At 53.5% G+C, this 12,131-nt stretch overlaps 1 protein-coding gene and 1 pseudogene across 1 annotated transcript; both read left to right on the top strand.

The window, feature by feature from the left end:
- The first annotated feature begins 6,922 nt into the window (after positions 1-6,922).
- On the top strand, positions 6,923-8,241 carry LOC123153860 (uncharacterized). The gene is made up of 2 exons (XM_044572773.1): positions 6,923-7,015; positions 7,604-8,241. Exons 1-2 carry the CDS (start codon positions 6,923-6,925, stop codon positions 8,105-8,107), a joined length of 597 nt encoding a protein of 198 aa, XP_044428708.1. The 3' UTR covers positions 8,108-8,241.
- A 2,296-nt stretch (positions 8,242-10,537) lies between these two features.
- LOC123155167 (uncharacterized) lies at positions 10,538-10,676 on the top strand (annotated as a pseudogene).
- The last annotated feature ends 1,455 nt before the right edge of the window (positions 10,677-12,131 follow it).

Consider the following 12,131-nt stretch of genomic DNA (forward strand, 5'->3'; position numbering starts at 1 on the left):
TGCAGTCCAAGTACTCGCCTAAGTTACAAAAATCCTACCGAGTGAAGAGCAAACCTCTCACTCGGGGGCTTAGCTGCAGTCCAAGTACTCGCCTAAGTAATCAAAAATCCTACCGAGTGAAGAGCAAACCTCTCACTCGGAGGCTTAGCTGCAGTCCAAGTACTCGCCTAAGTTATAAAAATCCTGCCGAGTGGTAAGCCAGACTTCCACTCGGAGGCTTAGCTGCAGTCCAAGTACTCGCCTAAGTTATAAAAATCCTACCGAGTGGTAAGCCAGACTTCCACTCGGAGGCTTAGCTGCAGTCCAAGTACTCGCCTAAGTTATAAAAATCCTGCCGAGTGGTAAGCCAGACTTCCACTCGGGGGCTTAGCTGCAGCCGAGCGCTCACCTAAGTGGACTAAGGAATAAGTCGATTGAAGTAAGCGCCCTGCTTTGAACCTGCAAAAGACATTTCGAGCCAAAAGCAATCATATTCAAACGACAAATTCAAGTTCGGATCGATATCTAAAGGAACCGAAAGTGCTCGGGTGCTAAGCCCGTTAGGGTTTATCGGTTACGACTCCACTCGGCATACCGAGGCAAATTTAAAGCGTCGAGCTTAGAAGAAGTTTTTTACCCCTCCTGTGGAGGGCTGGAAGGTGCAACGAACTCATCAAGATCAATTCCATCTGCGATCCGAGTGGCAGCCGCAAGAAAAGTTTCCATAAAGGACCTGAAGTCGTGTTTCTTGGTGTTGGCCACCCGGAGGGCCGCCAGCTTCTCTTCTCGCGCATCTTTGCAGTGGACTCGGGCCAGACACAGAGCAACATCTGCACCGCACCGAGCCGAGGACTTTTTCCACTCCTGCACTCGACCAGGGATCGTGTTCAAGCGAGCCATCAGCGACTCGAGGTCGTTCTGAAGTGTCTCCCCGGGCCAGAGCGTCGAGTCGATGCGAGATGTGGCGACCTTCAGCCTTGCAAGATAGTCCACGGCAGCTGCAACACGGGACTCCAGTCGGAAAACATTCATGGCAACTTCGTCGTTCACCGGGGAATTGACGGGGTCGAGGTTTGGTTCCAGCCGGCTAGTTTCTTCTTCAAAGTTTTGACAAAATTCTGCAAGGACGGTCACCGAGTCAAGGCGATGGTCGAATGAAAAAATCACGATTGGAAATGATTGCCGAGCATAGAGGTTTACCTTCAAGCATAAGAAACAACTTCTTGGCAAGACCACTCAGGAAGGCCTCCAGATCATTTTTCTTCCCAGTCAACTTACTGACTTGGTCGGTCAGGGCAGTTTTATCAGTTTTCAGTCGACTGACTTCCTTGTTGGCAATCCCAAGAGCAGCTTTCAGATTGGTATTGTCTTGTTCAAGCTTGGTGACTGAAGCTAGCTTCTCGTCAGCGAGCTTGATCTTCTCAGCTAGTTCAAGGTCTTTTTTCTATTGGGCCTCCCTTACCTTACCTGCAAGTTACAGCAAGATCAGATTTTGAAACAAACGAAGGGGAAAATCAGTCGTCAAGGTCTCACCAAACATACCTTCGGTCTCCTCCTTTGCCTTCGTCAGTTTCTCCTGAACCAGCTTCAAATTCAGCTCGAGCTGAACGTGCTTGTTTTCCAGCTCAGAGTAGCGAGCCACAAGATCACAGGAGTTCTGCGAAGAACCAATCGACTAAATGTCAAAAATAATTCACTTCCGAGTGAAAAAGGAAAAATCACACGTTTCTAAGACTACAGCCGAATACAAGCATTCGACCATAGTCTCGGGGACTACACCCAGTGAGTACACTCAGCGTGCCCCCACTAATCCTATCGAAGATAGAGTCGACCAGTCGACCTCAAAAAAAAGAGAGAGAGAGATGTATTCTTTAAGACTGTAATCGACTGTAAGCAGTCGACCACAGTCTCGGGGACTACACCCAGTGGGTGCACTCAGCGTGCCCCCACCGGTTTGCGAAATCCATTCGACATAGTCGAATGACGCAAAGACTGAAATTATAAAACCTAAAGCCGACTGCCAGCAGTCGACCTTAGCCTTGGAGACTACACCCAGTGGGTGCACTCAGAGTGCCCCCACTAATCCTATTGAAGACAGAGTCGACCAGTCGACCAGTTTGCGAAATCCAGTCGACCAGTTTGCGAAATCCAGTCGACATAGTCGAATGACGCAAAGACTGAAATTATAAAGCCTAAGGCCGACTGCCAGCAGTCGACCTTAGCCTTGGGGACTACACCCAGCGGGTGCACTCAGCGTGCCCCCGCTAACACGGAGTCTAAGTCGACACACTCACTGGGTGACTACTATAAATTCTGGAAAGAAAAGTTTTTGATAGCATATCTTAACAGAACAGGCGGTGGTCGACTGACCTGAACATTGCTTTGAAGGGCGGAACTAGCGTCGTAAGCTGCCTGGCTCGCATCCCGGATGGTCCTTAACTGCTCCATCATGATCCTTGCCTGGCGTATCGCCTCCTTCTCGGCGCCAGCTTGGTCCTCTGGGACATGGTGCGTCATGAAGAGGGAGGGCTGCTGAGCACTCGTCAGTGGATCTGCGAAGGACACAGTGTGTCGAGTGGTGTTCTCCTCCTCCACAACCAGAGTCTCAGGCACCGTCACATCCTGGGGCACCCTGCTGGCAGACACTTTCCTACTCCTTCTGTGCTTCAGCGGTTCCTCATCTTCATCATCAGGGAGAGTGATAACAACATTCGGTGGAGCTACAGAAAAGAATCAGGATTAGAGATCATGAGTCAGTCGACTAAAAACGGCGTTAAGAGTATAGTACCTGTTTTTGAGGTTGCTGCATCCTCCATCTCATGGTCATCAGCCCGGGCTGAGGTCTCAGAAGTAGCAGCACTGCAACTCCAAAGAATCAGTCGACTAACTCCAGCGCCAACCAGAGACAAAGTTCATACAAAATAGGAAGTCTTAAGCAGCATGATTACCCTGATATGGTGGGGATGGACACCTTCATCTTCGGCAGGAGCTTGGTCGGCTTTGACGAAGCCGCCCTGGGCTGCTTCGACGCCTTTTCAGTCGGCGCCGGAGAGGTGGTCCAAGGGCGCTTGGTCGACTGAGCAACGGTCGCAACCCCCTTGCCACGTTCAGTCGCAGGGTCGTGGACAAGCTTCGACCGCCTTTCCGAGCGCGGTGGTACGACCTCCTCCTCCTCTTCTTCCTCGTCTTCAGCATCATCTTCATCACCGTCATCGTCGTCATCGTCGTCATCATCCTCAGCAACGTCCGAGTCCCACTCCTCCTCCTGGCTCTCGCCCCCACTCGCCTCACCCTCCTCAGTCGGAGCCTGTGCTCCATTGGGCATCGAGTACAGCTCGGTGAGGGCCTGATAGACATCAAGACAAAGATCAATCGACCGATTGGCAGAATAAACAGAAATGAATATGACAAGAAAACAGTGAAGAGCAGAGCAGGCATACCTTGTTTGGATCACTGTGGTGGTCGAGTGGAGGAATCCTTCTGGCTCCGCGTGGGTTATCCTTGTTTCCGGTAACGGCAGCCATCCATCTTTCCAGAGTGATATCGTCGACTGCTTCTGGATGGACCCGAGTCTCGTCCTCAGTCCCACAGTACAACCACATGCAGTGGCTCCGGAACTGAAGGGGCTGGATACGACGCCTAAGGAAAACCTCCAGGAGATCCATGCCCGTCACTCCCTCCCGAACTAACTGTACTACGCGCTCCATCAACATCTTCACGTCAGCTTTCTCCTCCGGAATCAACTTCAGAGAGGAGGGCTTGTTCACTCGGTCCATGGTAAACTGAGGGAGTCCACTCGACTGCCCCGGCGTCGATTGATCCTGGCAGTAGAACCAGGTCGACTGCCAGCCTCTGACTGACTCGGGAAAAGTCATGGCTGGGAAGGTGCTCTTATTCCTCACCTGGATCCCCAGGCCCCCACACATTTGGACAACTCGGGTCCTTTCGTCGCCTGGGCTCGCTTTCTTCACGGTCTGAGAGCGACACGTGAATATATGCTTGAACAAGCCCCAGTGCGGTCGACAGCCCAGAAAACCCTCACACATGGACACGAACGCGGCAAGATAGGCGATAGAATTTGGGGTAAAGTGATGGAGTTGCGCTCCAAAGAAGTTCAAGAAACCACGAAAGAAAATACTCGGCGGCAAAGAAAATCCACGGTTGACATGGGTAGCCAGGAGCACGCACTCACCCTCTTATGGCTGGGGCTGCCACTCCTTCCCCGGAAGCCTCGCAACTCCATGAGGGATCAGGCCCTCGTTGGCCATGTCGAGGAGATCTTTCTCCGTGATGGTCGAATGGATCCAATCTCCTTGGACCCAGCCCTTCGGCAGGCGGGATCTAGACGAAGACCCGCCGCGGCTGGTGGATCTCCCCTTCGCCTTCTCCGTTGCCGACACCTTCTTCGCGCGTTCCAGCGCCGCCGTCTTCTCCTTGGCCATGGTTGCCGGTGATACGCGCGAGGAGAAGTTGTGCGGAGGCGAGAGCGAGCGCGCTGGACGGAGACGAAGGGAGCAGAGAAAGAGAATGCCGAGGCACTGTACAAAAAACCCTCGCCGGGCGTATTTATAAGGTCCCTTCCAAGTGGATGACAGGTGGGCCCGGTCGATCTAATCATATCCAGAAACAGTTATGCAGGCGGGATACGTGGCGAAGAAAGCGGCGCGGGGATCGAGGCATCTATGTCCCGTCCCATCCGAACGCCGCGGCCTGCTCCGCTTCGCGCGCTTCCCCAAAATTTCGCATCCCGCGGAATCCGCGAACGGCAGATCGGTCTGTCAGACGCGGGATTTCCTGCGATCCGTCGCTCGGAAATCGTCGAAGCCCGAAAGATCACTCGACGAAAGAAGAGAATGGATCGATTCGACTGAAGACAAGTTGCTCGCTACCAACGAAGAGATTCTTTGGTCCAGAACAACGCACGACCAGTGTGCAAAAGTTAATCGGAAACAACATCAACTCCTTCCTCACTCGAAGCCTCAATCCATTCAGGGGCTAATGATGGGGTCATGTACCTAGGGTAGGGCCACAAACCTGATCTAAGTACCCTGCCCAAGGACACCCTTAGAAGAGGTCACCTTCCAGTCGACCAACGAGAGACACACTCGACTGCCTTGAAGGACTCGACCGCGAAGACTCACTCGACCACCAGAAGGTCAAGAGGCACTCTGCGCTGCAACGGCCTGTAATTAAGTAGACTTTATGATAGTAAAGACACTTTATGTGGGGCGTTACCAGTAACGCCCCGGACTTAACTCACCTTAAACCCTCTCCTACGTGGGCTGGCTGGGGTTATGGCGCACTCTATATAAGCCACCCCCCTCCACAGGCAGAAGGGTTCGGCACCCTGTAACTCATATACATATAATCCACTCGACCGCCTCCGGGCTCCGAGACGTAGGGCTTTTACTTCCTCCGAGAAGGGCCTGAACTCGTACATCTCTTGTGTTTACAACCTCTCCATAGCTAGGACCTTGCCTCTCCATACCTACCCCCCCCCCCCACTCTACTGTCAGGCTTAGAACCACGACACGCGTCGGGCGCGTGATCCAGGGAGCGCGGGACGTGGGTGAGTGCGGGCGTGGGAGCATGGCTCGGCGCGTGTGTGCGTGCGGGTATAAGAGCCAGCCCCCCTCCTCTCGTTGTAGTTTGCCGGATCGAGTTCGTGCTAGAGGAAGAAAGAAAAGGCCATACGTGCGGCCGGGGGCGTTCGTTCGCCGGCAAAACCACCCGTGCTTGTTGTTTACTTCTTCTTCCTCCTTCTTCTTTGTTGGTTCGCGCCACAGAGAGAGAGAGGGACCAGAGAGAGCGAGGAGAGCTAGAGCTAGCTAGGGTTCGGGGGGGGGGGTTGCGCCAACAATTGGCATCAGAGCTTCAGGTTCGGGAGGTTGCCGGCGGCAATGGCACTTGTTCCACACGGCGGCGGCACGGGCGGGTCGGTGTCCATGGGGATGCCGATGCTATCGCCGGACGGCTACACCGTGTGGGCGATCAAGGCGCAGGCCATTCTTGATGCTCACACACTGCCGGAAGCGGTGGCGCCGGGCGACTCGCCGGTGAACAACAAGAAGTGCAAGACGGCGAGGGCACTGATCTTGCAGGGGCTGCCGAAGGACGTGTTGCTCTCGGTGGCGACGAAGACCACTGCCAGGGAGGTACGGGACTCCTTGTCAGTGCGATTCGTCGGTGCCGAGCGGGTGCGCGCGGCGAGAAGGGCGATGCTGCGCAGCGAGCTGGACCGGACAAAGATGGAAGACGGTGAGCAGCTGGACGCGTATGCTGGAAGACTTGCAAGCATGGCGGCGCGGTTCGCGGGGTTGGACGAGACACTGGGAGACACGGAGCTGGTGAAGAAGCTCCTGGACACGGTGCCGGACCGCCTCTTCCCCGTCGTCGCCGGCATCGAACAGTTCTGCGTCCTGGAGGAGCTCACGTACGACGAGGTGCTCGGGCGGCTGCGCGCGTTCGACGAGCGTGTGCGGCGCCGTGGGCAGAGCAGAGGCGAGCGGGAGGACGGCAAGCTCCTGTAAACTGCGGCCCAATGGCGGGCACGGGAGCGACGTCAAGAGGGAGCTCGGGACGAGGACGACGACGCGCGCAGCGTGGCGACGCGGGACAGCGGCAACAGACGTGGCCGCTGCTACAAGTGCGGCGAGCGCGGCCACTACAAGCACGACTGCCCGGAGCTGCGGAAGGCACCGGCGGCGGAGCGGGCGCTGCTGGCAGACGCCGACATCGAGGACAACGGCCTCCTCTAGGCCACGGCTTAGGGGGAGAGTGTTGGGCAATAAAGCCGTGGCGAGCCCGGGACGCGGTGCGTGCCTGCGTGCGCGCGGTGAACGCGTCGGGCTCGGCCCATGGCAGCCTGGGTCGCGTGCGTGCGCGACTAGGCGTGTGTGTGTGCCCACGCGTTCGTGCGCATGGGCCGTTGCGTGTAGGCGAGATGCTAGGAGGGGTGACCGCGTCGGGTGCTGGACTCGGGATCACGGCGACTGCGTTCGTGCGCGTCGAGCGCATAATCCAGGGAGCGCGGGATGTGGGTGAGTGCGGGCGTGGGAGCATGGCTTGGCGCGTGTGTGCGTGCGGGTATAAGAGCCAGCCCCCCTCCTCTCGTTGTATTTTGCCGGATCGAGTTCGTGCTCGAGGAAGAAAGAAAAGGCGGTACGTGCGGCCGGGGGCGTTCGTGCGCCGGCAAAACCACCCGTGCTTGTTGTTTACTTCTTCTTCCTCCTTCTTTGTTGGTTCGAGCCACAGAGAGAGAGAGGGACCAGAGAGAGCGAGGAGAGCTAGAGCTAGCTAGGGTTCGGGGGGGTTTTGCGCCAACATAGTCTAGGCATTTGAGGCGTGCGTCTGCGTCGTGTTTTTCTTACAGGTCACTGCGACCTTCTCCTGCTCGTGGACAAGTAAGCCGCTGAACGCGAGTACGGGACACAACGCAAGAGTTGAGGAGGGCAGCGAGGGTTAGAAAATCTGGAGTTGCGAGCCCGGCCCAACTCTTTTCGGATTTCGGCCTTTCGAGGCGTGACCCAGTAAGAATAAACGACCGGGCAAGTTTTGGGGGATTTTGCGTTCCCGTCTCTTCTCTCTCGCAAAGAAATAGTCGAACGTCCCCGTGCGCAGATAGAAACCACCTAGCTTGTCCACCACCTCCGTGCGCCGCCCCTGCCTGCTCGCCCTCGCCGCCATCCTCTTCTGCTTTCCACCGGAGACGGCGCTATATGCCTATGGTCCTCTACTAAACTTTCCGCCGCTAACGGTGCAAGTTTCGTATGATCCTCCGTGGTCCGACGAGTTCAGGGCCAACGAGGCCGTCGCCGTCCTCGGCGAGGCGGCCAGCGTCGCCGCCAGACACGCGGATGCGGGCGGCTACGCGTACGGCTGCGCCAGGCTATGGCTGGCATGGGGCTGCCCTCCCGCTCCCGGCGAGGGGGTCAACGGAACCCTGGTCCACGGGAGGCGGTCCTATGATTGGGAGCTGGATCGCTTCGAGGAGGAGAGGCGGCACTGCATCGACGAGCGCGTCCCTCGGGACCATCCGGAGGAACACCTCTTCCGTCGCACCTACCCGACGACTACTTTTGATCTTCGCTGTTGTGCCTGTTGCTTTTCATGTGGTCGGTACTACTGAGGGAGACATTGTACCAGACAAACAACAAATAGACAATTTGCTTTCATAGTAGCACTAGATATAATTTTTTTTATACGCTTCTACAGTAATAAACCATTGTTATTTTCCATAGTTTTTAAACTTGTAAACCTGATTCTTCTTCTCATCTCTTCTCTTATAATAAAGGGAGGTGTGTTTCTCCCTTCTTTTTTCTGTCCAAGCATATTTTTTGATCTGTCCACCTCTGATGTCCGATGAATAATGCATACTCCTAGAAAGAATAATTGTGTTGCCCATGATTTAGACAAATGAGCTAGAAGGTGTGTGTGGTATGGACAGAAGATCCACCCGTAGAGATTGCTGATACTCTTATAAATGATACTGTGGTGATCACAGGATATCGACGGATGACAATTGTCACACGGATCAAACAGTTTTTCACTCGGATCAACATTTTTTTTATACTTTTCACAGGTAAACATATTCACTGGGATCAAACAGTTTTTCACTCGGATCAACATTTTTTCACACGGATGACAATTGTCACTCGTGTGGTCGTGCCCCAACCCCTCTCTCCTCCCAATCACGGACTCTGATTCAGAGAAGAGTCCCTATGATGTGCGTCTTTGATTCATGTCCGACAAGAAGATCTTTAGGAGCACGGGCCAGACATTGCCGTCTTAAAAGGAGTCGCTCGATCTTCAGGATATCGACACCGGCGACGAAGACAAGTCGCCCGACTTGGCCATGGTGACGTAGTTGAACGAGGGCGCTGATGATAGCCACCACATGCCCAGTTGGAGCTTGCTGCAGCGCCCGGTCCCCACAGACAACGATCGCGGCAGCTTGGCCGAGGAACGGCCTATGCCGTCGCAGCTGGACCCGCTGCGCATCGACGGAGCAATGCACACGACATGTCAAGCTCGGCCGAGGAACGGTCTATGCCGCCGCCACAACAGCTGGACCCGCTGCTTCTGTTGCGCATCGATGAGGCAGAGCACGCGAGCATGCCGGCGTCAACCCTCTTTTGGTTCAAGCCACTCAGGTCTTTTCCCACGACCGGCGACGACTCTTGGTAATTTTCTCATCAGTGAACCCAACTTTAACTTCCCAGTCGGAATCCGTCACGCGTCCGACTGGACTGGATGGTGCTTGTGGCGACTTTGCACGCCACATATTAATCCAGATCATGATGACCCCAAAAGTAAAGTTGACCGCTTCAATGATATGCACAACTTCCATGTTAAACACTTTTCAATCCGAGGTCATCTAGATAACTTTACATGGCCCTTTTTAGCTTCTGGTCGAACTACCCGACAAAAGACGGATCTGCGATTTTTCAATTGGATCTTAGGATCCTTCAGTAAGGCAAAAAATCTTCACTCGGATCAACAATTTTTTACTCAGATCAACAAGTTTTCACCTGAATCAGTAGTTTTTCACTCAGATCAACAATTTCCCCCGGATCAATATTTCACTTGTATTACAATTTTCACTCGGGACAACATTCACCCGGATTACCCGACAGCAGTTTCACTCGGATTAAGTACTCCCTCCGGTCCATTTTACTCTGCATATAAGAATTGTCTGAAATCAAACTTTACAAAGTTTGACCATATTTATATGAAAAAATATCAACATCTATCATGATAAAGTTATACAACATGAAACTTTAAGTCATGATGCATCTACTAGTATTGATTTTGTTAAATCATAGGCTTGTTTTGTATAGACGTGACATGTGTGTCACGATATTGTATGCGTGAGTATAATGTAAACCAGGCGGGTTGTTAGTTAGATCTGATCCTATCTCTTGTATAGCTTGGAGGATGGGTCAAGACTACAACAACCTGCCGATGATGTATCCTATGTGCTATATAAACACACATGCGTCCCTGCACCAGATGCATACGCTTCCACGCCTCAACTTTTACATGGTAACCAGAGCCATCCTCGAGCTCATCCATGGCAACGTCTTCAAGTTCCTTCCCATCCTTGCCATTCGCTCACGCAACCACCGAGAAGCTCACGAAGGGCAATCAGGCGCTATGGCGGGCAACCGTGCTCTCTGCGATCCGGGGCGCGCAGATGGCAAAGTACCTCGACGTCGAGCAACCACCACCACCCATGCAGATCGACGTAGCTTCGTCTGATGGCAAGACCACGGCGAAGGCGCTGAACCCTGATTTTCAAACCTGGCATGCACAAGATCAACAAGTCTTCTCCTATCTGCCGACGACTCTTCCCCGTGAGATCGCCATCCAGGTTGCGTCGTGCCACACTTCAGCAGAGCTCTGGAACACGGTTGAAGGGATGCTTGCATCCCGCACCCGTTCCTAGACCACCAATGTTCGGATCGCCCTCGCCAATCTGCAGAAGGGCAACTCCTCCATCACCGACTACGTCAGAAAGGTCAGGTCTCTCTGCGACGAGCTGATAGCCGCAGGGAAGAAGGTGGATGAGGACGACATCGTCTCTCATATCTTGGCTGGACTCGAAGAAGACTTCGATCCGGTGGTGTCCGCCATGTGCTCACGGGTGGAGCCGGTCACCGTTGCCGAGCTGTTCTCGCAGCTGCTCTGCTTCGAGACGAGGCTGAGTCTTCGGGGTCGAGGGTCGCAGTCCTCCGCCAATGCTGCCACCCGAGGCCGCAAACCTGGCGGCGGCGGTGGTGACCGCGGTCGCAGACAAGGCGGCAAGGGTGGTGACCGCGGCGGGCGCGGCTACTCTAGACCAGGAGGGCGCGGCGGCGGCAACAGCAACAACGGAGGCAACTTCAACAACAATCATGCCTCCGCTCCCAGGGTCCAATGCCAGATCTGTGGCAAGATGGGCCACCCAGCCTGGAAGTGCTGGAAACGCTACGACGAATCCTACCAAGGTGTGGAGGAGAAGTCGGCCAACCTTGCTGCACCGCAGTACGGGGTGGACACCAACTGGTACTTGGACAGTGGTGCCACCGACCACATCACGGGAGACTTGGAGAAGCTGACCGTACGCGACCGCTACATCGACAATGAACAGATTCACACCGCAAGTGGTTCAGGTATGGTTATTAAACATGTTGGTCATTCAGCTATTCGCACTCAAGATCGTGATCTACATCTAAACAACATTCTCCACATACCCGAAGCAAACAAAAGTCTAATATCTGCTAGTCGTCTTGCTGTTGACAATGACTCCTTTGTTGAAATTCATCCCTATTCTTTTTTTGTAAAGGATCGGGGAACGAGGAGGGTGCTTCTCAAAGGCAGGGGTAGAAGAGGTCTATACCCTGTCAAACACACGGGACAAGGCGCCAAGAAGCAAGCGCTCAGTGTCACTCCCTCCTCGGATAGGTGGCACCGGCGCCTAGGACATCCTTCGTCTACCATCGTTAGCAAAATAATTAGTCAGAACAAGCTCCCGCGTGTCAAGCTGTTGAACAGCGATTTTATTTGTGATTCTTGTCAAAAAGGCAAAAGCCATCAGCTGCCTTATCCAAAATCAATAAGTGAATCGAAGTTTCCTTTGGAACTCATTTTCTCTGATGTATGGGGACCTGCTGTCGAATCTGTAGGTAGAAAAAAAATACTATGTGAGCTTCATAGATGACTTCAGTAAGTTCACATGGATCTACCTAATCAAACATAAGTCTGAAGTTTTTCAGAAATTTCATGACTTTCAGAATCTTATTGAGAGACAATTTGATCGCAAAATTCTAGCCCTTCAGACTGACTAGGGGGAGAATATGTTAAGTTAAATTCCTTTTTCACTCGGATTGGTATATCACACCATGTCTCATGTCCCCATGCTCACCAGAAAAACGGATCAGCTGAGCGAAAACATCGACATATAGTCGAAGTTGGACTCTCCCTTCTAGCTCAAGCATCTATGCCTCTAAAGTTCTGGGATGAGGCCTTCATTGCGGCCACATATCTTATTAACAGGCTTCCCAACAAAGTCATCAACTTTGAAACACCCCTCGAAAAATTGTCTCATGAAAAACCTAATTAGTCGGCCCTCCGTATCTTTGGATGTGCCTGCTGGCCCAACCTACGACCCT

Source organism: Triticum aestivum, chromosome 7A, assembly GCF_018294505.1.
Source record: "Triticum aestivum cultivar Chinese Spring chromosome 7A, IWGSC CS RefSeq v2.1, whole genome shotgun sequence".
NCBI lineage: Eukaryota > Viridiplantae > Streptophyta > Magnoliopsida > Poales > Poaceae > Triticum > Triticum aestivum.

Bases quoted from the DNA above. Each gene is read 5' to 3' on its own strand.
- LOC123153860 (XM_044572773.1), top strand. From the start codon at position 6,923: ATGCTAGGAGGGGTGACCGCGTCGGGTGCTGGACTCGGGATCACGGCG. The intron at 7,016-7,603 runs GTGGGTGAGTGC...GTGCGCAGATAG, and splicing joins TAATCCAGGGAGCGCGGGAT to AAACCACCTAGCTTGTCCAC.